This window comes from Bacillus rossius, chromosome 1 (assembly GCF_032445375.1).
Source record: "Bacillus rossius redtenbacheri isolate Brsri chromosome 1, Brsri_v3, whole genome shotgun sequence".
In the NCBI taxonomy this organism is placed as follows: domain Eukaryota; kingdom Metazoa; phylum Arthropoda; class Insecta; order Phasmatodea; family Bacillidae; genus Bacillus; species Bacillus rossius.
In genome coordinates this window covers 370,469,460-370,496,645 of record NC_086330.1, presented here as the reverse complement: position 1 = coordinate 370,496,645, position 27,186 = coordinate 370,469,460, and the positions used below count along the sequence as shown (strand labels likewise).

The 27,186-nt window shown below is 40.1% G+C and overlaps 1 protein-coding gene across 1 annotated transcript in view; it reads right to left on the bottom strand.

Moving 5' to 3' along the window:
- LOC134528642 (gamma-tubulin complex component 6) overlaps window positions 1-27,186 on the bottom strand; it is a 57,158-nt gene extending 29,972 nt beyond the window's left edge. Inside the window, exons 1-7 of the mRNA XM_063362442.1 lie at window positions 27,166-27,186; window positions 26,984-27,133; window positions 23,398-23,645; window positions 19,770-19,872; window positions 16,344-16,640; window positions 15,265-15,517; window positions 14,532-14,796 (exon numbers count right to left, since the gene is read on the bottom strand). Of these exons, the coding sequence (XP_063218512.1) occupies window positions 14,532-14,796; window positions 15,265-15,517; window positions 16,344-16,640; window positions 19,770-19,872; window positions 23,398-23,645; window positions 26,984-27,133; window positions 27,166-27,186 (1,337 nt within the window). The remainder of the gene's footprint in view (window positions 1-14,531; window positions 14,797-15,264; window positions 15,518-16,343; window positions 16,641-19,769; window positions 19,873-23,397; window positions 23,646-26,983; window positions 27,134-27,165) is intronic.

Genomic DNA, 27,186 nt, shown 5'->3' with positions numbered 1-27,186 from the left:
GCCAACATAAGGGCCCCACATAGTTCTAAGCGAGGCAGCGACTGAACCTTGAGTGGCGCTACCTTCGACTTGGCAATCAGCAAGTGTACCAGAACTGTACCATCAGGGTTGTCAATGCGCAAGTACACAACTGCTGCGTAACCAATTTCGGAGCTGTCCGAAAATCCATGCAACTGGTAGGAACCTCCTGCCTGTCCTCGAATCAGTCGGGGAATGGTAACTGATGACAGTTGTGACAGCTGAGTGTTGAAGTTCTTCCAGTTGCTTAGGATGTCATCCGGTGGTTCAGTATCCCAGCCCAGGTTCCGTGCCCACAAGACTTGGATCAGGTGCTTTGCAAACATACTCAGTGGGGTGAGCCACCCAAGAGGATCAAAAATCCTAGCCAGATTTGACAGGATTGTCCTTTTTGTGGCATTGCCAGAACTAGGCTGTATCTTGTAGGAATATGTGTCCGACACAGGATTCCATTGCAGACCCAAGACCTTAATGACACAATCGTCCGAATCCAATGAAAATGGTTGTGGGATCTCAATATCCTCCACTGGCAACCAATCCAGAAGAGCTTGGTGGTTGCTCATAAATTTGCGCAGCTTGAAGCCTCCTTTTCCTAGGAGTGTTATAAGCTCCCTCTGAATGGCCAAGGCAGAATCAACCGAATTAGATCCAGTGACAACATCGTCAACGTAGACATCTGTAAGTAAGACCTGTGATGCAGTTGGGAAGTGCTCGGTTTCATCCTGTGCCAATTGTTGAAGTGTACGTAATGCGAGAAACGGTGCTGCAGAGACACCATAGGTTACAGTCTTGAGACGATAATCCTTCACAGGTTCAGCATCATTAAACCTCCAAACAATGCGCTGATAATCCTGATGACGAGTGTGTACACCTATCTGTCTGTACATCTGTTTGATGTCACCAGTGAAGACTACTACATGCAGACGAAAACTCAACAATAGGTCAACTATGTCCCGTTGAAGCCGGGTGCCAGTAAAGAGCGCATCGTTCAGCGAAACACCTGAAGAGCTCTTGGCGGATGCATCAAAAACCACCCTCAGTTTTGTAGTTGAACTTTCAGGTTTAACCACACAGTGATGGGGAATATAATACGACTCTGACGGAATCTGTGACTCTGTTACTTCTTCCATGTGACCACTAGCTACATAATCACTCATAAACTCTGAATACATGGCCTTCAATTTGGGATCAGACTTGAGACGATTTTCAAGACGAAGAAATCTGTTAAGACTCTTCTGGAGCGGAGCCCTCACAGCGATGAGCCGGGCCGGCCACGTGTTTCTGCCCTCCGGGAGGCGTGGTTTACAGCCGGGGGTGGAGTCAGACGGGCAGACGCGACCGTGACGTACGTGCGGCCGGCTGCCGGGGTGGGGAGAGTCTCAGGGTTTCCACCCCTCCTTTCCTTCACTGTGCATTCCTTAGCCACGGAGGAATGATCTTGCGCGCTGCGCTGGGAGCGCTCGTCCACAGGCCTCGGCGACACTCTCTTACCTGTCTGAATAACTCTTATATGGAAGTTTATGTCTTTGAAGGCATCACGCCCAGTATAATGCCTGCAATTTAATATGTTCCTAGGCAAAGAATGGGGAGTATAACATATTCATAAATGTAATTATTTATGGTTATTTTCATACAATGTTATCTATAAGCTGTATTATTGTTTTTATAAAGACTTATTCAACAAAGTTTTTCAGAAAGAATTCAACCTTGCTAAATTTTACAAACATATACCATAACCATATTTTTAGGGCCGTCAACAAAACCTAAATTAGAATTACGAGACCGGAATTCGATTTCGAATCCTTCGGAATGCAAGGTCATTGACTTACACATATTTTTAAACCATTTTATATCTGTTTTTATTGTAGATCTGAATCTTAATTGCCCCCCCTCCCTTGAGACGTAGTTTGCGTGGTGTCAGAGTATTCTGAAACCTACACCCTCGCACCCGAAGTCGGCATGAGTCCAACTAGCTACGGATTTTTTCTTGTAGGTGGCGTAGTTAACACAAACAAAGATAAAAAAAACATTTAAATTTGTTTAAATATTTCTATTTACCAAAACGAAAAATAGCGAAGGATATCTTCAATAATATTGTATGAAAATCTTACATTTTTGTATATATTTGCGTTTTTAAATTAATACTATACAAGCTGAACAAAAAGTGTTGCATTATTTTTTTTTAAAAAATAAAGAAATAGTTAAATTATATTTAAACACAATTGTAAACAAATACATTATATATAGGCTATATGATCATTCTAATTTTCTAAATACACATATATATCATGATGGAATAAAATTCCATCAAAGACACACGAAATTAATGTATGAGTTAAGAATATATATAATACTCATATTCACTGATAACAACATATTTAGAACTTTGGGAAATATATGATAGAATTAACTTGTGAAATGCTCTCTACATGAATGTAAAAATACCTATTTTAAATTTTTAAAAAATGAAAGCGAATATTTCAGTACTCACCAGAGGTGTGTAAATATCTAACCTCGGTAATGTGCAAATTAATTTATAATACTCAACTCGGACACGAAATTTAAAATAATTATTTAAGATAATGCCAAACGTTATAAATATAGGTATATAAATTGTGTTTTCCCACTACAACGTTAAAAAAACCTCTAATTTATTAGCCACGAAAACTATGTTGGATCAAATGTGGCAATGTTATTATGATAAATTAAAATCTAATACACTACGCAGACAACTGTTCTCCATGTAATATATTACCTTTCCAACCTACTATCTCTAACACGTTAATTCTACTTAATAGACCTATATGAAATAGCAAGATTAATGACAAGTGTTAACAAAGTTTGAAAATAGGGTACGACTTTATGAGCTAGGTCTTAAACAACCCACTTATACAACCTCAAAGTAAAACTTAATTACGGAAAACAATTTTATATGCTTGCATGTTCAATAGATTCTCATACATCTATATAGTAATCAATTTTTGCTACTACATATGCTTCACTCTCAAGAATAATAGTAAAAATAACATTTAGCCTATATAAAAATAACATCCATTTGTTTTAACATTATGTACACTCGTATATTGGTTATAACATGATAAAAAGTTACATTACTTACAATTTATCTTTACACTGGTGATTATTAGGTACTTCTTCGTTTAACTTAATTTACATCTCTTATCTCCATACTTCTGGTGTAGCGAGGGTCAACAAGTTCAGGTACCATGCAGTCATTATAAAACTGTACTAGTTTATTCTCCATTTTATCTTTCCAGAAAGTGTCGTCTCTTTGAATTTGTATAACCTTGATGGAGTGTTCTTTATAAGTCCAGATTGCCAGTAGACAAAATTCTCGGTTGGTTATATGTAGTTGCCCCTGGATTTGATAATAATATACATGTTTTTTATTCAGGCCAGTAATTTTACTTTTGTCGCTGTTACATGCAAGATAACGAAGTTTACCATCCAACACTGCTTTGTCAATTTCAATGCCTGCCGCAGATAAAGGACATTTTATTTCAACCAGACCATGTTCCCCGACGCAGCCATCTGGAGTTGCTCCACGATATGGTAAATGCTTGTCTATGAAGAGACCACAGGGTTGTATGATAATATTCTCTTGTTTTTCGAGTTGCTTAATAGCAACTGATTCATTACTTCTGCCGTATGAATTTGCTGGGATATTGATTATATCGGGTGAGTATATAATACTTTTGACCAAATTTTTGCAGCTTGTGTTACTCGCCGACGACATATTCTGCCAAATTTGGAAGCTGTGAGCATTTTGCGCCTACGTTCCAGCCATTCGCCGCTGCTGGCCTGAAGAAGTGTCCCTCTCTCTTTTTCTTTGCGCTCTTCATCTGAGTTTTCTAATGACTTAAACAGATTTTCTTTTTGTAAAAGAAACTCTTCAATAGTCATATCAGGTTTTTCGCAGTTTGGGCCATAGTCAGTATCTCCTAGACTGGAATGTTTTTGATGTATGCTTTTTCTTGAAATAAGAGCTCGCTTGGCGCGCTTTCGTTTTGCTGCTGCTTTGTCTCTTTTTTTTTTTGACCGAGAAATTTCTAGTTTCTTCACAAATATGTTTGGACTGAAGCCATTACACAATGTCTTATGGAGTACAGAGTGAGGTTTCCTGGTGTTGTGTGAAACAACTGCGGCAGAGCATCGTGCTTGGTAAGATCTCTTTAGAGCATAGTTCATCCATTTGCCACCGACGAATTATGCAATGATTGAGTAGAACTGTTCAACAACATTGCTGCCAACATCGTGTATTAAGCTTCGTGAATTCTGGGCCAAATATCGAACAGCTTTCATTATGAGATCGTATAACCCACCCCCTTGTAAGTTCCGGCACAAGATTTCTTTCTTCATCCTTAGGACCGGAACAAAAATACTGCAGGTCCGAACATTTTTCTGTGCTCTCCGAATACATGGCAGAGTCCATTCAAAATATCATCATGAAGAGATGCTATTTTTGTGTCAATGAGTACTTCTTATTTCTTTCTATGTTTGACAGCCTCTGTTACAGCCCTTCGCAATTTCAATATTTTTTGAGATAGCAGTTTCCTTAGAGCTGGAGACCCTATTCGGCTTTGTTCTGAAAGATTTCTTAGTTTAGTACAGTAGTTACGTAAAAGATTATTTCGGCACTCAATCTTTTCAACTGTTGTATCCTTGTAGACCTATGGTCGTGCTTCCAAAATTTTCTTATAGCAGCTACTGTCACCATCAGCAATAATTTTGCTATATTTTACATTGTAAACTGCTTAACTGTGTTGAAAACCTTCAACAATAATATTAGCCTCCATGCTGCTAGAGCTTCCAGTCCAGTTTTTATAACAAGTATGCACAGGAATTTCGTTTTGATTCGAAACTCGAGCACAAACAAAACAAAATTTGTTTCTTACGGACATAAACAAAACTTTTCTTGTATGGAATCCTACTATTGCTGCCACGCCGGAAAGAGCATTATATTGAGTTCGGTAGGATCGTTTTGACCAACAGCCATCAGCAACAATAGTCAAAAGAGGAATACCATTTTCATCAACATGTCCTCTTTTTACAGCTAGTTCAGATTCACTGCATCCTTCATGTTATCCATGACAGCTTTCTCCCACCCATCACAAACTTTGTTATGTATTTTTGAATATGTTTTCGAAGACATATACGGAATACCTATACTAGCACATGTTTCTTCTAAATGCGAAAATCCTCCTCCCACACCCATTATTCCAGCAATAGCTCTGAAATTTACATCCAAATGTGTTGATGCAATTATTGGATCATGGGTAGGCATTGAAAATTTTCCGTTGCACATGTTGCACTCAAAAAACAAAACTGACTGAAGACCATGATGTATTTCTTTAATGAACTGTAAATTGTTAAGTGAGCATCCGAAAGCAGGATTGTGTGTCCAAGTTCTGTCATCTCTCTTAGAATATACCTACTGTATGTCTACAATACGATCTCCTTCAAGTGTCTGTTCACGTGGAGGCTCAAAACTGTGACTTGTTTCCATTAGGTCTTCTTTGGAGCTGGAAGTCTTGCTATAATGTTCTTCTGCGGCACAATAACTTGAACTGCACATCTCTCATAATCTTCAGTGCCAATGCAAGGCCACTGCAAATAGAAAATACAAAAACTAAAACATTTGTAAATAATTTCACATAAATTGAAAACTTTATAATCGTTTGTACTATTAAGTTTGTTTGGATAATAGTTTAGCGAAATTAAAATACAAATGTATTTTAATTTTTTTCTAAGTAATTAAACATAATGTATTGCACAAATCAAACCAATCAGGCTGATATATGACATTTTAAATTCAGTATAAATGTGTGCTGTTTTTATCAGGTCACTATAAGCTATAAAATTTATCTATTGCATGAATAACTACGGTATTTATACATTTTTAAAGACAGTAGCCTCATAATGTTTAATAAGCAAAGAGTTATATTTATGGGACTGAGTTCAAGTTTAATGATATAACAGTATATCATTTTAAAAATTTGAAACCAATAATTTCAATTTATTTAATACGAATGCCTTTAGTAGTTATATCCAAAACAAGTAAGCATTATTTTTCCGTAGTTTAAGAACAAAAAAATTGTTTTTTTTTTAAATTTATTAATTGATTTTAATTGTAGGTGTACTTAAGGCATGTGTCTCAAGGTTTGTGAACTTAAAAACTAGTAATTAACACAATGTTATGATTTTGAAACAAGTTAAATTTGTTAAATGTATTTTATGTCTTTTTGTGAAGAAAATGTTCGTAAAAGTTGCTTGGAAATATCAATTCTTTTTGCCAAACCTGACAATTTTAGGGCGCTTAATGTGGCTTTTGCTTGATGGCATTTAGGCTCGTATATTTAAATCGGTTCAGTAGTTTTGGCGTGGAAGCGCGACAGACAGACATACAGGCATACTTTCGCATTTATAATATTATTAATAATATTAATAATTAATATAAGTAAGGATTTACTTTGGAAATAATACTGTGTTAGTTTTATTCAAACATATTCTTTGAGAGTTAGGTATAAAAAAATCTAAGTTTATTTAAGGTAATTAAATGGGTAATTTTTATCTAGTACTACTTTAAATTTATACAATACTACTTTTCAAATTATTTTAGCTGTTTTGTAAACGGTGATGTAAAATAATCACATAATATTGCTATTATTTTAATATGACAGTATTTTGAATTATGATTAACTGAATCAAAAAATACTTCTCTCTGTGTGTGTTCAGCAAATACAAGAAAATATTATTTATAATTTCATATTTATAAATCAATATTTTGATCTAAGATTGTTTCAATTTTTGTTCTAAGTAAACGTTTATGTAGGGCAAAGAACTTTTAATTTTTGTTCTAAAAATTTTACAAAGCATACAGAAATATACATCGTTAATTGTAAAAAATATATTTTGAAATATAAAAACCATTCATTACACACTTTTTATTTCTTGTGTTACAAATTTATATATTTTGAGCAATTGTTTTTCTAATTCATGTACGTATCATGAAAGTCTAGGAATTTTTTTTTTTTACATTTGCAATTTCTGGTTAAACTGTATGTCAAAAGGAACCCAAAAATGGAAGAAGAAAAAACAGATTAATATAACCAACACAAAGAAAACAAGCCAAAATCGGCCTACATCAGAGGTTAAATGCAAATACCGCAGAGAGAATTCTGTGGAGGGAATAGTCAGGAAAACATCACAGCGCAAACGAACACAGTGTGCTGACAACGACTTGTCCTTTATTGAGAATTGTTATGGCACACAGGGCAACCAGCAATGATGTGTACCCTAAAAAACATTTTGAATAAATCTTTTCCATTGCAAGAACCATTCAAATAACGCGTTGATGTTTTTTTAGAACGTAATTTATACTCTACTGAATCAAGAAATGTTTTCAAACGTCACTATTTGGGAAAAAAAAAAAAAAAAAAACAAAAAAAAAAAAAAAAAACAACTGTATCAGCACTAGACTTTAAAAAGTTATTCACTTTTATATTGTTTCACTATGCAACATACCTCATGCTTGTGAACAATAGGAGAATTGGTCATTAGGCAGTTGAGTTGTAATGAAGATTCGGCCACGCATTGGTTATTCTCAGGCCCAGACGAATAGGTTGGATCATCTGGTAGCATCTGTTTGAGAACTGTGTATGTCCAGTAAATAAAGCTGGATGAAATCATGTGAGTAATGTTCCGTAAATTTTCACCTAAAATTTAAAGCCAACGGCTCCAGCTTAAAAGAAAATGTCACTTTTCGTCCAACTAAGTATTAAAAACTAATACTTCAACCAATTTTAGCTGATTGTACTGAAAAAAATTAGTACTACGCTAGTTTGGCAGTTAACTGTAAAAGTTGGCGCATTTAATAATGGTTATAACATGGTATTTCTTGGACACTGTTTTTTTTTTAGTAAAGAAAAACAGTTTTTTACGTTTTCTTACTTACTTAAAATTATTCTAGTGTACTCAAGTCTTTCCTCAAAGCCCAAACTTTAAAATTCTAGTTTGAGTGAGACTGGGAAGTGTGAGCGAGACAGAAATTATTTTTATAGTTATTAATTTTAAATACTTAACGTAACATTTTCTTTTTAGCTGGAGCAGTTAGACAACAATTTACGTAAGCATTATTCAGGATTTACAAATTTAAAAAAAATTGTAATAACGGTAGTGGGAACACCAGCACAGGCTGTAGATTTTGTCTGTTGTTTTTTTAACAAACCTATGATTTTAAGAACACATAACTTAAATGTTTTAATATTTTTCTGATAACTATTATTACTATAACTACAATTTTTTTTCAAAGATTACTCTTTTTTTTTTGTCCTTGTCTTGATCTACGACATGAATTTCATCTCTGTTTGAAGATTGGGAATCAGTAGACCTATTAATAAATTCTTCTTCCTCAGGCTTTTTTGATGTAACCTGAAATTCTTCTTCGCAAGTTTCTTTATTTCTGCACAATGTTGCTTGAAGATTCAGTCTTTTCCTGTGAATATATTAAATGAGTCACAAAAGCATTATTTAGTTGTGTGTGGCACATTATAGATAACATTTATTGAATGGATAAATTACATTTAACGATGCAGTTGCCAAGGTAATGCGTTATGGCAAGAATAAGGATCCGGTCGTCCACCCAAAAGACAAAGTCCCTTTTTACAGTGTTATAAACATTGTGAGTATTATAAAGAACTTTTGTCTAAAACCAATTTAGAAGCTACATTCGCACACAACACAGCGGTTCGAAAACTTATCATCTTTTTTCTTCGTTAATTTTATTTCAAATGTTTTGAATTTTTAAATATTTTGTTATATAAAGCAGTTAATTTCTTAAGTTCAAACACTTGATTTTGCCATTTAGTTTTGAAAGACTAAGAATAATTAACTACAAAGATTGCTTCGCAAATAAATACATTAAAATTATGTTTTACATGTTATCTTTGAAACGCAAATATAAATAATCGCTAGCTACTCTTGTGTTGGTCGTTCGACTTAGTGATTATGGCGTACCGAAATTCGGTGCACAACATGGAGAAAATTTAGCAGTCCTACAACTTTCTGTGCGCCGTTTACGTGCTGTTTTTCTGTGCTTGCACGTTTTTACCAATGTAACAGATGTTATTTGTTTAAAATTCCGTTTGTGTTTGCTGTACGTGTGCTGTTACAAATGTATCCCGGCCTTTAGGAAAACATTTATGGCATAAAAAATTGTTATAAGATACTGTTACCTTGACACTGACTTCGACATTTATAGACTCATAACAGATGGCCAACTTAAAAAAATTATTGGTTTTACATCTCAGTGAACTTTTGGTTTACCTTTCACTTCTGTATGCACCAAGAGCTTTTTTTCTTCCGAGATGCACACAGGCGAAGACGCGCCTTTTTACCTCTTCTCCAGTAGGGTTTGCCTTCCATGCTAGGAGAGGATTAAATAATTTTTTTTAAAAAATACGCGAATATCAGACGTTTCCCGCCACGTGCGGGTTACTGTATCACAAACCAACCACTATCAACTTGAAGTATTGTAACTCGGCTGGTCAGGGAAATAGGCTCCGTCCACTTCTTCTTTCGCACATCCCGCTACCTGTCGCTTCCTCCCCCCAACCCCCAGACCCCCGATCCAGCCTTCGCTGCCACCCCTCCGCAGGAATGTTCCCCCCTCCACCCGGCCCGGGAAGCAGGTCAGCTGCGCGCGACTTGACCACGCACCGAGCCCCGCCAGGGAGGGCCACTCTGCAGGGCCAGAAAAGCGAAAAACAGTGTTTCTTTGCGAGAGAATCCCGCGTGATTTTCAGCGGCGACAGTATGTTTTTAATATACCATTTTTTTAAGCAAAAAATACTCTATGTTTTGGTGTAAATATATCCTTACTCGGAGCAATGCACTGAACGCAGTATTGAAGTGAATTATGGCAAATTAATTAATTTTTCTGTTAAATTTTATGAACATTTTTAATATTTTGATTTCATACGGACATGTGGACGTTCTTCCTTTATACTCCCTTAAAATCTCAGTCTCCTATCTCTCCCCAGTGTTTTTAAAAACACTTTTTTCAAGAACAATAATAAAGTATGTTCGCATGGTGGTACAGAAGACTCTTAAGAGCCTGCGGCCTTGACGCACCCAATTTCAGAAGAGGTTGCCGAAAGGGCAGTGATACACTGTAACGCCCATCTCCAGACCTCAGATGAGTTTTACTGAACCATTCCTCACATTTGACATCTTCAGGAGACTTGTGTGTTGTCGCAGGAAACTCCTCTAATTCCCAGAACCTTTTTACTACCTCATCCAAAGGAGGGTGTGAAGTGAGAAGAGAGATACACAAAGATGTTGCAGTCAATGATGGGACTTGTGTGTCCACCTGTCCCATCAGTATCCACCCAAGCACAGAGTCCAGAGCTACGGGAGAACCGTCAATTTTGGCCCCAGTAAGGAGTCTAGGAACTAACTCTGCACCAATTAACAGATCAACAGGACCAGGGGTGTCAAATGCAGGGTCGGCAAGTTTCAAATGTGCCACTGCACCACGGACCCTGGCGCTCAGCTTGGCACTTGGCAAATTAGAGGTGATTCTCGAAATTACAAATACATCTACTGCAAACTGGGGGCTCGTGCTACCAACTGGTGCCATAACAATGGAGGCGCATGACTTGGCCACATTCACTGAAGTGTTAGCTAAACCTTGTACTGGTAGATGAGATCTTCTACGAGTAAGCCTCAATCTTTGCAGACAGCTCTCTGTGACGAAGCTAGCTTGGCTGGCAGTATCCAACAGAGCCCTCACGACCATTGGAGTTCCACTTGAATCAAACACGTGTACCTGTGCTGTTGATAATAACACTGTTCTTGCTTCACTTGGTAGAGCGGCAGCAACTGCAACAGTTGCAGGGTTTGGTTCAATGAGTATGGTTGAAGCATCCTTGCCCGGACCAGGGTTGATGGCTGTCTGTTGCTCGAAGTGCAACAGAGAATGATGCCTGGATCCACAATAACGACACGATGATGATGAACAATCCTTGGATGCGTGAGATGGTGACAAGCAATTCAGGCATAATTTGTGCTCCTTAGCTATCTTATATCTGTCCTTGGGACTACTCTTGATGAATTTAGGGCACTTAAAAACAACATGGGTACTGTTACAAACGCAACATGATTGTGGAGAGCTGACCAAACTTTTCACAGATTGACGAGCCTGTCTCCAGCTTGGCATTTGGTTCCTTGACTGTGTAGGTCCTGCACCTGGAACATGTGACCGAGAAGCTGTCACAGTTTCCTGGGCCCGACAATGGGTTTTGATAAAGGACAAAAGGTTTTTTACAGTTGGAAGGGCATCGGTTTGAGTAAGCTCCCACTGTGTTTGAAGGACAGAGTCTAACCGCTTGCACAAAATAGGGAGCAAAATCAAGTCCCATTGGTCTACAGGGACATCCAGTGCCCTAAGGGCCAAGAGGTTCTCGTTTACAATGGTTAACAAATTGCGCAGAGCCTTGGGTGAGTCAGACGCAGCCATTGGGGCCTTCAAGAGGGCCTCTACATGGACTGAGACAATTAGCCTCTTATTCTCGTAGCGGCCAACAAGAAGCTTCCACGCGACCTCGTAATTCGCTTCAGAGATCGGCAGAGATTGCACCATTCCAAGTGGTTCCCCATTAAGGGCGGTCTTGAGGTAGGCCAGTTTTTCCACTGATGATATATCAGCATTGTTGGCTACCAGGGTGATAAATAAATTAGAGAAATTAGCCCACTGCTGAGGGCTCCCATCAAACTTGGGAAGAGAGATTTTTGGAAGAGCCACACGAGATTTGCTCACCTGAGTAGTGGGTGTGCCTGGTGATACTACCTTGACCTCCTCAATGGCTTCCAATGTTGACATCACTTCGAAATATTTTTCTTCAAAGTCAGCCAAGCGTGCGGTGTGCGCCTCAGCATCGAATCCATCTTCGGTCGTTGCGGTTGTTTCAACGATGACGAAGTCCGTTTCGAACCTTTCTCGGACGCAGTGAAGGTCGCGCGCTGTGGCGCGAAACAAATTTATTTTTGAGCTATCACTGGGAACCATCTGCGCGAGATCAAAGGCTCGCTTAATACGACCTTCAGCAAGACGGATGCGCACCAGCGCCGACTGCCCTTCAGCCATGGTGATTGACTACCAAAGGGTTCAACGATCGTTTTCAAATGAAACGGAAGACATAACCTCAACCTAGAGGTTAGAGTCGTCGAAACGAACTAGTTAAAACGTTTCAACCACAGCCGAGACACTGATCGCTGCTCCCGCCAACCAAATAACGAGCACTTCAGAGTCACAAACTGTTAGTCAATGTGCGAGAATTCACTTCACACGAGGCTAACAACGCCGCGATAGCACGAACGAAAATTACACAAAAAAACGAACGAAAATACCGGAACTAGATCCGGCCCGGAGGACCAAAAATGTTCATTAATGGACTATAAAACAGCGAATTGCACAAAACTATTTAATTTGGCGACCGATGTCGCCAGATAGCAAGAGTACCCGATAGCACCACTTACCACCATGCCTTTGTAGAACAACTGACTTCCGGAGAAAGCAGGGCAGCCAACTCACAGCAGCCAAGTAGCAGCGCCACTATCGCCAGCAGCGCGGCGTGCGAGATTCAAAACTCAAGTGTGTTGACCAATGCCAACAATGTTTATAATGTCCAAGGTCTATTTACACGGAAACTATACAATATACATAACACTTACTAACCAAAAATAATTAAAAACGTGAAAGCATCCCATGCACCCCAACTTCCGGAGATCTGAAGTCCCTCACTCTTAACGGCCGAGTGGATGTTACTGCTGCTGGCCAGTTTCGCCGTGTGACGGCGGGGAGAGGTAATACACCTGAACTGCGTGGTAGCAGTATCTGGCATGCTCATCTGCACATGATGGGACCGGAGAGGGGAGGTGAAGTGAACCAGCTACCCCGTCAAGCTCTGAATGATAGTTACAATGTTTAACTAACAAAAGAACCTGCACAGACACTAATGTCAACGCCCCAGAAGGCTCTTTTGCTTGTCGTCGCACTATAGCTGCACGTTGGCAGATAGATAAGGAAGCCTGAACAAGAGAAATGAAGAGCATATGAAACACCTGCAAGGTTCGGGGTACTCTGGCGTGCAGCCTGAGCAGCTAGTGCTGTGCAAAGGTTCGCCCCACTGCCGCCGGAGGGTAGCACTGGTTGTGGGCAGATCTGACAGTCTACAGGCTGGCTGGACCATGCACAGATCAGTCTCTCAACACACTACCAGATTAACTGCCTCTGTGCGACTGGGTGGGCCCAGGCTAATGGTCATGGACCAAGGCGTGACTGACCAGTGCAGCCTCGAAGCTTTACACTACACTCACTATTCATGACACGCCTTTAAAACAGACCCACATGACACTCTTAACATACAGCTGGCCACCATGGGCAGAAGAGGGTAACCTCCCCACCCAACATCTACTCTAGTCAAATAAATTCTTGCAACTCTGCAACAGCAATTATTATTACTGGACAGTAACCACTATTAATCTAATATCAGGTCGCAATCTTTGAATTGAAACCCCCAAAACAAGTTCTGAGAACGATAAGTTCCTGGTATCACAGACTCACATCCCCGGCCGTGCATATGAAGATATGTTGGCCTACTCGCCGGTCGTCACCAAATCATTAACTTGCCTCGTCCACTCTCTGAATTTGGCACTGCAACATGTTTCTTCCAAGTGCCTGCCCGAACTGCACAAAATTCAAGACCACTGCAGCTTCCTGTTGCGAGAGCCTGCCAGACAAAGCCGCGGCCGCCCCTGCCTGCCACCAATTCAACCCAAGCGAACGTCTGTTTACTGACACTTTGTGCTAACTGCTTTCTGCCCATTTACCGGCGCGCCATCTTGAAAGGTTCCTTATTCTCCATCATCCGTTTCAAGATGTGTCCCTTCCATCTGTTTCCACATGCCTCTCCACCGCATCATGAAACCGGTGCGACCGTAAAAAGACTCCAAGATCCTCACAGGCAGTTCCACATCCCATTTAGTTTTTAAGTGAATGAAGGAAGCCACAGCCAGCTGTTCTGCTAGCGAGCCTAATTAATGGCCCTACACCAGACATTGTCTCAACTTGACTTTCACCAGCATGTTCTGGCAGGAACCCCTCTGCCTCAGTCCTATCAATGACATGACATGCCAAACAGGCACAATGTTCTCGGTACCTGTGTCCGCAATGACTCGGCTGTCTCGTGGCTAGGTAGCCACCGACACTCCGAGCATCTGAACCCCTCATCACCACCCTCCCTAAAGCGAGGAGCTCTAGAGTAGAGGGGCAAGCACCCAGGAAGGCATCCCAAATCAACCTAAATAAATTTTTAAATTATTAAGCAAGAAAACTCCTAAAGTGAAGACTTCTTAAAAGGGTTTAACATATTTCCATTCGTTATTAGGCTATATTGGGCTCCCGACCTCCTGAGCACTGACTCGTGACGGCTCACCTGAAGTAGGCGCGGCAGCAGGACAGCAGCACGGAGCACAGCAGGCAGGCGAGGTCGGCGCGCGACACGGCGCGCAACTGGCCGCACAGACGCGCCAGCAGCGCGCTGGCCCTGGGCCCTGCGTCCAGCACGTCCCTCAGGCACGCCAGCTGCACGCCGTGCACCTCCAGCAGGGAGCGCGCGCGCGCGTCAGGGAGTCTGTGGGCACGCTCAGCACGGCGTGGCGGTACAGCGTCAGGTAGGCCCGCACGCTCCTGCACGCCGCCTGCAGCACACACGCACATCACGTGCATAACTAGTGACAAACTTTAAACCATACTCTACCAGAAATTTGAATGTTATCTACTTAGAATGCTGGACTACTTCAAAAGTTTTTTCACCATTATGTTTAACATTAAGAAATTTATTTTTTTATTGTTAAAGATTTTAAGATTTTTCTCTTAGCATGTTTCAGCTCCATGCAGATATTTTGTTTTTACAATTGTTACCAGCAATAAATTTAAAATTTCGATAAATACATATGTACTTTGGTAGTAACCTAAAATTTACTACTATAACTGCCTGTCATGTACATCCATATTAAAAGATACCAACATGAAACAGACAGAAATGTTCGACTGAAGGGAGCGGACGAGAGAAGCAGGACACGAAGAGTCCGATGGTTGGGAGTGGGGCGAGCAGATGGCACAGAGGTCGGTTCCGAGAACCAAGCAAGCCTCTCTACTTTGGATACCTTCTTTCAGGCCATCTCCTCTAGTCTTGGGGAAGTGCACGATGTCCGCCCTTGCACAGCCCAATCTCTCTGCTGTCCGCGCAGCACGCACCTTGTAGACGAGGCCCCCGGCAGGCTCGCCCGCGCACGCCAGGCCCTGCAGCCTGCGGCAGAGCGTGCCGCACGCCAGGAAGTCCTCGCACAGCGACGAGAACGTCCCGGGAGCCATGCCCTCCATGCACACATCCTGCTGGATCTCGAACGCCTGCACATCCTGTACGCACGCCTTACTGTTAGCAGACGGTGCAGGAAACCTTATATAACATTCATACACCAAGTCACCTTCTCTACATCCCAGATTGTTCACCTGTTTTCACTAAAGAATTTTAAATTCATAGGTTCCTTCGTTGTACTGCACAAGCCTAGTGCCAGATGAAGAGTGCAGTCGGCAGGGGCCCCTATTTTTTTTCTTATTTGAAAGCAGGTTAGCTAAGAGCTGGGTGTCTTACTGCTATCACCGGCCACTGCACTGGAGGGGAAGATTAAGCGAGCCCTACCGATTCTCCTTCCCTTCCCCTACCCCTGTCGCGAGCAGAACCTATAAGGTTGTGACGCCGTGACAGGTCCCAAGTTTTCAAATATCTTACACCTATTGTATTTAACCAGCGCGGTAATTATAAGCAGGTGGTGACTGGGTAACTCTTCAAGCTAAAGCTAATTGTTTCCAGGAATAGACCAGTTCTGCCGAAACCCAACCATTTTATTCCTTTTTTTTTTTTTGTATTGTCGAGCTTCGAGCATGATTTATGATTTTGAGTGGACGTGGTCAAAGGCACTTGTATTCACTAAAATATCTTTAATTAATTTCTTACTTCATCACTCAAACAATTTTTTTATTAAAAAATAATAATATTTTTACCATTACAATATTTAAAGTTAAGTACCGAAAACTGCTCAAATAGCACTATTTTACACCTTAAAATCCAAATTTTTCCGGGGGAGGACCCCCCGCTTTAATAGGGGGGGGGGGGGGACCATGCTTCTTAACCACCCCCGCCCCCAATTACACAAATCCTGGCTATGCTACTGGCAGTCGGTACCTGGTTGTAGACGAACGTGGTGGACTCGATGCCGGCGGCCAGATAGCGCAGGTGGGACAGCAGCAGGGCGCGAGGCAGGTGACGGGGGCATGGAGGGGCGGAGCCCTGGGAGTGAAGCTGCTCCAGGGCCTGTGCCAGGCACGCGTGCCGCATGTCCTCGGGCGACACCTCCAGCAGGAAGCACGGCTCCTTGCCGGGGCGGGTGTCCTGGCGCGGCGCGGGGCCCCACGCGTCCGCCCCGCCGGGCTCCGCCTCCGCGCACTCCTGGCTGGGCGTGCCGTAGCCCTCGTCCTTCGTCTGCGACACGCGCACGCCCTCAGCACATTATACATGCGGTAGTGAGCCAACTCCTCGTTAGTTGCCTTTCACTATACGAATATTAATTAGGACTGGCATACCCATGGGCGTCGCAACCAGGGGGGAAGGTGGGGACACGTCCCCCCCCCCAATAATAAAAGTCTTCAATTTCGTCCCCTCCAATAATATATTTAGTTTCGTAGTTATATTAAAAATATGAATTCAGTGATATAACCCATATGTTGCGCATGGTGCATTTAATCCAATCGTGGTAATGTGAGCACTTTTTAATTCGATCTTTGTATAAAATAAAAATCAGGTCCGATACCGAATGCAGATATGTTAACTGTGCTTCTACAAATTTGTTCTCTGAAAATATTTTTTATAAAAAAAAAAATATTGCAAACCAACTATAATTAGAATATTTAGGAAAGAAAAATGCCTAAAAACCACCTTTTTGCACCTTCAAACCCCAAATTTTCCCGGGGGAGGACCCCCGGACCCCCCCCCCCCCCACTCTTTTCCAGGGGATGGATATTCCTCAACACTAAATCAATTGAAGTCCCCCCCCCCCCCCAATAATATATCCTTGCGATGCCCATGGGCATACCAATAACACACTAACCGAGTCAATGTGGACCACGGCAGCCTCTGACAAGCAAAAGCTCAGATAACACTGGAAGAAATAGTCTTCCTCTTGTGTTGTGATCATAGTAAAGGAATTGCTATTTTAATGTTTTTAGATTTTTTTCCTAATTATTAATTGCAATTCAGCAGTTTACTTCTATGGATTTGTTTTGATTGAATTTTATTTAACTTCTTTAGCTCAATTTTTTATCTTTGAATTTTCATGTTTTGTTTACGACCAATTGTTAAGTCGCCTTTGTTATTTAACATATTAAGTAATATCAAGGAAGAATGTTTCCTGCATGTGATTAATTTTAATACAGAGAACGTTATGTCAGTGATTTTAATGTGTAAAAATAGGTATCGAAGCAGAAGTTTGGAACTACAGTAGAATCCCGCACTTGCGACCCCCCTCTGATGCGTCCATTCCGTTTATACGACCGTTTTTTGAGAAACCGTGAAAAATATGAGCAGATAAAGTCGAAAATTTGAGTAAAATCGGCTGAAAAACAAGTCTGTTACACTTTGTTGGGCGCTGTGTGTTCACGTTTATCGTGGCGAGCGCTGTACTGTAAGCAGGCAGGTATACAAAAGACTGCTAAAAATAGATACCACCCTTCTAGACTGTCCAAGCTAGCCAATACCGGTAAACTGCGCGCATCACCTGATAGCATCTGCGTGCACGTCTATTGCCGTTCCGGTCCCGGTCCCATTTGACGATCGTGACTCGTTTTTCAATTTACACGGACTCGTGGATTCGTGAAAATGAGTATAAAGCGAGCCAGTTTGTCGCTAATGAAAAATTATGAGATTATCCAGCAAGTGGATAAGAAAACAATTTCCAAGACAAACATAGCACAGAAATATGGCATTCAGAAGTCTACTCTCTTCACGATTCTTAAAAAGAGAGAAGAAATTATAAATGCAGTACAGAAGGAAGGCAGCAATTTGCAATTGAAAAATTTGAGGGGCGCGACGTATTAGGTGCTTCAAGTGTGCGTGAGAGATAAGATAAAGAAGGTGAAGAGGGCGAGACCTGCCAGCCAATATATTTGTGGGAGGGGGAGACAGAGATAAAAGAGAGCGAGCCCTGCAGTAAGCGGAAGTGCAAGTTCAAGGTCGACTTTTACCGTCACACTCTCGCTAGCTAATGATGCTGCTGGTCGCCAGCCTCGCACATACACACACGCACGCGCACACACACGCACATACGCACGTGCGCCGCCGCCAGACAGTGGCGTCTGGCGTGTAGATGCGTGCGCAGCCAGCAGTTCCGCTCTCCTTACCCTCATTTACCCGTTCACACGTGTTTTTTTTTTTTTTTTACGCTGTGAAGGGACGTGGAAAAGATAATTGCTTGAGCTGTCAAAATAAACATAGCTGACGACAAGGACGGGAGCGCAACCTGTCGGTCTGTCGCCTGATTATCTACTCCAAAAACATGTCACAGCATTTCAGGATAGCAATAGCATTGTTCTTATATCTTTCGTTTATAGCCGAATGTTTTCTACCTGATCCACACAAGTTCCTTCGCCACGTTTTGAACGAAAATAACAACCAGCCGGCTAGCATAGCCGAACTCGCGTGACGCAATTTCACTTTATAATTGGGAGGAGGGGAGGGGGGGTAAAATTGGCCCGAATTCTCTATTGCGACCATTCCGTTTATAAATCTGTTTTTCCGGAAACCGTGAGGGGTTGCATCAGCGGGATTCTACTGTATCAGTCGAAGTCTAGCTGCCAAGAAGTCCAACTACATCGGAATTTCATCTAGGACTATTAAATGTTTCTGAATGGAAAAGTTGAGTTGAAACTGATTCAAGAACTGAGTTGTTAATAACAACAACAAAAACAACAACAACAATAATAATAATGTCAGTTTTGCAATGTGGTCAGACCAATTTGAAATAGTTTACGGTTCTCCACAATATTTATTTCTGGTATAAACCATCATGGAAATTTAGCTCAAATTCAAACTACAGCAGCATAATTTGTCTCATTATAAGTGTTATTACTGTTTGCTCAAATTAACAATCCGTGCGCGGATCAGCCACCCAGCGCTACGACTACATTCCCAGTCGCCGGTGAAATTAGGAAATGACATCTCACGCTAACTGCAGCTGTGAGTGGGGGGGGGGGGCGAAATGCTGGTGGGATTGAACAATAAATAATTCTGTCATTATCTGCTTCTCCTGACTTGTTGATGACCTTGTTTTATAGCAGATGTGGGAAACTCAACTTTCGTCAAATCTTCAACCTGCACCAAAAAAACTAGATACACAAATGAAGCATTTTCTTCTTGAGAATCTTTTGTGTTCCCACTTAATAAGTTCTACTACATGATACTGTAAGACAGCCTTTAGAAACTCGCGCATGGACAGTGTGAATAACAGTTCCTAAACATTGCGACCATCTACACACGCCGCCAGCCTTGCAATTCCTCTGCATGTTTGAGAAACATGAAACTGTGTCACAACTGCCGAAGACACAACTCCAAACTTACCATTTCCTGAGACGTCGGAGGTGGTTTGGGGATCCGGAGACCCCTCGGCGAACTCAGCTCCGGGATGCTGAAGGCCGAGTCCACGCTGGACAACCCTGTTTGCCTGAAAAACAATCAGACCTGCACTCACAAGTCAGTATTAAAAATAACTTTACTTCGGTTGCACCGTTTTCAGTGAGGGCGGCTTAAACCACAAACCACACAAACTACTATAGTGGGCTCAGACCACTGGACTGCTGTCTCTGAGTTTGTCGAGTGGATGTTGCAGGGTTGGTACCACTGATCCCGCCACTCGTCTCCCGTGCCACCGCGCACAAGACAGGGGAGACCCGTTGCACAATAAGGCTGAGCTGGAGTAAGCTGGCTGCAACATGCCGCAGCCAATACCACAGAGTTTACGGAACAACTGAACTAAGGGTTGGAAACCTACATTTGTGAAATTTAAAAAAAAAAACTGCAGCAAGTCTACTGAAGTGTTGCTGAAAATATTTGAGAAGGAATACTATTGGTTCCCTTCAGTATACGAAATGCAAAGATGCAAGATTATATGGTGAAAAGCGATAAAACCTAAAGACACTGAAGATAATACACCACTAAAACCTGGAATGGAAGTCAATTCACTGCATAACAAAATGCACAGCAAAACACAAAATCCAACTAAATTCACCTCTACCTACATCATTTTGACTTTTAAAATATAGAATTAATTTCATAACTCTTTAGTTTAGGGATTTATTTAAAAACCTTGTACTATTATTGCACTACATAACTAAACTATGCACAAAGAAAAAAATTTATTTAATTTCTATGAATGGTTTTTTAATGTAAAGTAACTAAAAGCAATCTACTACTGATACCATACAGACATGGCTAAAGACCTACAGAGAAATGCAGAAGGATATGTATAAGAGTAACAATTATAAGAATCAAAGAGCAAACAAAATAATGAGACTCTTATTCTCCTATGGTATCCTCTAGATGAATACTTATATAGTAACACATAAAGTTATCGTGTAAAATGGTGACAGTAAAAATATATAGCAATTAAAAATTAAAATGTAATAGTTAGAATGATCACATTTATTATGAGAATTTTAAGTCAGGACGTTAATAGTTGACAGTTGACAAATACATTAACATTTTTATAAATGAATTACGCTTTACATACCTATTACTATATAGATCATGGAGCATGAAACCTACAAATACCTTTAGTAGTACATGTTCTTTTCATCATACAACCGTGAACTTGACTTGTAAGTGTTCGCTAACGATGGTTCCAGAAATGCAGTAGATGGTGTGGTTGTACTTCCATAACCTGACATGATGATTAGCCTTAATACAATAATCACCAATCCATTATCTATCTTCCACAGTACAACTGAAGTTCACGGAGTTTTCTTTAGTGGCACTTGGTATAACTATCTACTGTATAATTAAAATAGTCCATTTCGATACCATACAAATGGATATCACAGTAAAACCAATTCAATACCTACGATCAATTGAAAATCGTTTCATATTTAGGATACCTCTGCATGTCACTCTGATAAGAATCTTTCCCTTCGACATCCAGCTGCACAATAATTGTATAAAATCAATATCAAGCCATTTGTATAAATAATAATTCTTCGTTTACAGTGTACTATTGATGATATTACTGCTTTCAATTATAGAACACTTACTAACCACATTTGTTTTAGATGATGGTTGAAAGCGTACAGAAAATGTTCTAAAAATGGAACAAACTCCAAACTTTTACAAACGCAATTTTGTTTTACAAATAAAATTTTTTGTCTCTTCTTAAAACAAAAGATTTCATAACAAATTAGTGACCTGAAATTATACTCATTAAATCATCAAGAAAACATATAGTCATGGGCTAACATAAATTTGGTTGATGAAAATGATATTACTCACATAGACCAAGTTAATTTATATTATATGACATCGCTTTTAAAACTTTCTTCAACAATGGTTTTATTTTTAGTCCAATTGTGTTTTAAAAATAGAAGATTTCTGTGTTATTCTTTTTATTTGTCTAACAGCTATTTTTAATACTTACTCCACCAAAATAGTAGTAAAATTTATATGCGGAATTTCAACGATAAAATAATATGTAATACAGTATGCTAAAAAGATACTTTCAGAACAATATAAATTAATTAGAGAGTGCTATATAGTGTATTAACTTGCATTTCGGTGTTATGCTGTCTTTTGAAATTCTTTTCGGTGTTATTTCAGTTTTATCGCAATTCTTGTTTCTTCATTGGGTATCGTTGTGTGTTGTATAGGAGCATGGAGACATGTGATTACATACCCAGTGTAACGTTGATATTACGTAAGGTCAAGTATCTGTACATTTCTGTAATAAATCTTTTGTTACCAGTGAAACTATTGCTGTTGTACCATTTACCCTCTGCATGCTATTCCCAAACATTGGTAACTCTCCCAATAAACTTACTCTCATAAATATATGTAGCAGTATTGTTTTATGTGTACACATTTATAGTGGCTTACCATGAATTCTTTAAATGTATTTCGTGACAAGTTTTGGTATGTGTACCTAGTTAGTAAATATGTATGTGGTTTAGTGTAAGACAAGGCGGTATGCCTTAACTGTGCCACTTAAAATAAGGCAATAAATAAATAAATAAATAAATAAATAAATAAATAAATAAATAAATAAATAAATAAATTCTTGAAGTAGTTGATCAACTTTTTTGTGCTTGTTAATTATTAGATGTGTTTTAATTTTTAATGATGATAAAGACAAAATCCATTATTTTTAATTAAAATTGCTTCTTTATAACGCCACACAATAATGGCTACACTAATGCATTACGTGAGAGGAACATCGTTTCAACCACCCTTTGTCAATACCTTTGGGTATCTGGCGGTCACTCCATCTTTCCGAGTTAGCGGATCTTCTCCTTCTGTGGCTGCTCGGAGTGCAAACCACTGGCGGCACTGGAATATGTCACCCGAGTGAAACCTTAATTTTAAACACTCCTGAATGGTGGTCCTTTGTGAATACGCTATCTGTACGAAACCAAAGCTTTCAAACAAGTTTTGACTTTACCTCTACTCCACAGTAAAAGGGTGGGGGAGTTGCAGCGTTTGCCGCTGCAGTTAAATCCCGCGCGTGTGCCGACCCCTCACGCTTGATGTAACATAACGTTGTACGTTTTGAACCTATGTTTTTCATGTTTATTCTTTTGTATGTTAAATTTTGATATCTGTATGTTAAACGCCCGGGCGTAACTCATGTAAGTCTTGTGCGCTTGTTTTGCGCTGAACTTTGTCTGTATGTTAAGCTATGGAGCTTTTTTTCTATGGACACTTATGCCCTTGTCTGTTAACATTTCTCAAGTCTAATAAATTTGTACCCCGGACCCCTGATTCTTTTCTTGTCTTTCTGTCACAAACAAGGCACACTCTGGATCCTAATCCAGCTTAGGTGTTTAATTTGGTCGTCTTACTTTTAGCGTCTTAATTTTGTAGCCTATTTGGACGGAGCGATACCGCCCAGTACGCTGCAAAACAATTACATTTAAACTACAAACAGTCCACAGGACTCAACTCTCCTTGAGATGTTGTCTCGTGCCGCGCCGAGCGTGCCTGTTACCTGAGTGCGTGCAGCGCGGGCCGATGGGTGAACAGGCCGAGCAGCGGGAGGCGCGAGCCCGGCTCGGCGGAGAAGGGGAACCGGTCGCTGGCCGGCAGGAACTGGTACACAGCATAGTTCACCTGGGGCGCCACCTGCCCCTCCGGCGGGGCGAACGCCTCGGGCGGGATCTCCCGGTACGGGCGCACGTGGGCGTACGAGCTGTTGTACGGCAGCCGGAACTCGTCCAGGTGGTCCTGCAGTACGTCCTGGCACGCACACAGAGAACAACTTCACTATAAAGCTAGAAGTGGGTTGTTACAGCAATTTTCGGTATCTGTTCCAACCAGTTACTCATACAGTAATGTACTAGTTACAAGTAGCTGATACTTCTGTATCAGCTACAGCAGTAGCGGTTCCAGGGAGCAACAAGGTATCAGCATTCTCGTTACAGGTTACACACATCATCCCTGCCGTCATCACCAGCGTTAAAAAAGGTATCAGTTTTCTCTTTCCACATTCTTCGTAAAAAGGTATCAGTTTTCTCATTCTACATTCTTTGTAGTCGAAAAAAAGGTATCGGTGTTCTCTTTCCACGCCTTTCGTAATCAGAGTCTTCAATCTTTGCAAGAAGCACGCACTGCGCACTGAGCGTACTAAGATTAGAAGCCTAAGATGTACATCAAGCTCTGTCCCTGCCCGAACACGCCGGAATATTCACCTTTGGCCAACCTCGGGATTTGTTTTATTTTTGCGCAGGAAAAATGAATTCAAATATTAAAAGTGGTCGGATAGGTTAGCTAGGGTACATTTAAAAACTTTTAAACACTATGGTTGGTTAGTTAGGTTAGTATAGCTACATTAAAATAAACAGAGAAATATAAATATATATAAATAAACCCGAGGTTGGCCGAAGGTGAATATTCGGGCGTGTTCGGGCAGGGACAGAACTTGATGTACATCTAAGGCTTCCCCCTCCCCTACATTTTCCCTTCTTTATCCCTTATTTGTCGTGCCGCTCCCTCCCCTTTCACAAGCTCCGCCCAAGTGACCGTCATCTGCGATCGGGTTCTGCGCACATTGGCCGTGGGGTTGTTCCAGGTGAATTCTAAACTGATACTAAAGTACTTGATACTTGAATAGTGTACACATTTGCAGTACTTGATTATCAGGCATGTATCAGTTACAAAGTAGCAGATTGATACTCTGCAACCCACCTCTACTAATAACATCCTCTCGCCTCACACACTGATGGGTAAGAACCTTCCACGCCACCCGAACTACTCTTTATGTACATCAATCAATTAAACCACTGATTCAGATTCTAACATGTCAAGAGCCATAGCAACTCAAGAATGAAAGCTCAATGCAAACTGATCCCAAATTAAGTAGTCCAGAGTAATAAGCAATCTCAAAAACCAAATTACCATGAATACTCTTAGATATCAGGTATAAGTTTCCCTCAATTATAACAGGCTTTCAAACACGGTCTACTTAAAATACAGTTTAGTCAGTAAGTATGGAAAAATAAAGGCTTGTCTTGCAAAGAGTGGGGTAAAAGACTATTCAAATTTTAACAATTTAATAAACAATATTCACTGAGATGAAGGAGTAATGCTTATTTTTGCAAAGTTCATAAAAATAGTTCATTTTCAAGATGCTGTAGCATGCTAACAAAAAAGTTGGAGTAAAAAGTGTAAAAAATATAATTTAAACATTATATATTAGAAGAATTGACAAAGTCAACCATTTCTGAGAAAAAGCAAAAGAAAATGGTAAAATAGATAAAATTTTGTGGTTTTTCGGCTGCCAGTTTTCCTGGGGTTAGTAACATTGGAAAACTTGTTATTTCATGTTGGTACCAATATGAAATACACAACGTACCTTATGACTGGATTAATGATCAAAAAAGTTATTTCTTGGGATTCTAAATATTGATAAAAAATCTGATGCTGAAGGATACAACCAAATAATAACTATTAAAATTCTTGCAGATACAAAAGTATTTATTTTTATAATTATTAATTTAATTTTTTTTTTTTTTCACCTATCATACATTAATATATGAGGTTTCAATTGTATACTGCATGTTGAGATACATTTATGCACACCATTATAAATAATATTAGTTATTTATTTTTGAATTTTTCTCTCTTTATAGGAATTCACAAATTTAAACATTAAAATTAATAATTGAAGAAAAATATGAAACATACAGTATGCACACTAATACTTAATTTTGGGAAAAAATACTAGTATTTTACAAAACTTTCAGACAGTGGTAGGCATAGAGCAGACGTGTGCCACAGTTTGGAAGGCTGCCCCTTCAAAAGAAGTCTGAGAGAAGCTGCTCTACCAAAACCTGTAACTAGAGGCAAGATTGTATTTTTAAATCAATTTTATTTTTAAAATAAAAATTTGGATTTCACGGATTTATTTTTAATCTATGAAAATGGTCCATTTTCACCAAATATGACAAAAATTTATCAAAACTACTATTAATTGCGATACAATATGCAAATGTTAAAGCAAAAAGTTTGTAGAGTAAAAAGTATGGAGCAGATTAAAGGTGGGTTTACGATTGAAAATAAAGAATTAAGACTTAAGACTTAGTCGTGTACTTACCATATGACTCTATGTAAACTAGTGGAATGGTTTATGATTGTCGTGTGTGAATTTTGCCGGGTCGTGTGCGAACCATATGATGACTTAAGACTTAACAGAAATGGTTATATTTTATATTTTTCGTTAAGACTTAAGGGAAGCGACCAATCACAACAAACCGGAACCTTTCAACCGGAAGTTTATGTCTTGGTATTGTACCGAGCGAGGCAGTATTTTTGATTAGAATTCGTATATTTGTCATTTGTAATCATCATCAATTTCGAAAAATAGATATCCCATTTGTCAATAACCTATTTCAAACCTGCTTCTCCGTTTCGAACAATGGCCGACCATGTGTTTTGTGCTGTGATTGATTAGAATTAACGACTTCTATGTCAATCATAAACTGGAAAATGTAGTTTTGACTTAATCGTGTGCTCGATGTTAAATTATAATTCTTAAGGAAATCAATCGTAATCCCAGCTTTACTCAGAACTAAAAATTGTCAAGCACTGTGTTTTTTTTACATTACAAAAAAAATTCATTATAAAATAATGACAATTTAAATTTTTGACATTTCAGAACAAAATTGCGGTAGTTTTTTTCCTTCAGAATTATAGCATATTTTATTAATTAAGTGAAAGTTCAGTGTAGTGTTTAGTAATGACTAGAGACCGAATAAACTTGCCGGTTCAATGACCTCCAGGATAGACTCCACTACACTCTACACAATCGGGCAAATACCACCTGTTCATTGGCTGCTGACTTGTGAGTCATCTCGACTGAGTGTCTGTGATTTGACACTTCTATGAGTGAGGGTCTCTGATTGGTCCTCATTAGTCCAGATTAACAGTGAACCAGCGGTAGAAGCAGCACTAAGGTATCATTATTTGGATTGCAGCATATCACAAAATGAAACCGCGAATTTTTCAGGTCTCTAGTAATGACACAAAGTTGGTGTTACACTCGCGCACGAGTCAGAGGGAAGGCAGCGCCAGCACACCTGCGGGGCGGGCCGCAGCTCGGAGCCGCCCTCGACGTAGGCCAGCAGGAAGCGCAGCGCGGCCACGAAGCCCGGGTCGCGGCACAGCCCGTCCCTCAAGGCGCGGTCCACACAGCCGTGCAGCCGCTCCGCCTGCCTCTGCCGGCCGCTCTGGTGCAAGGGCAGCGTGTGGCAGCGCAGACGCACCAGCACGCCCAGCCCAT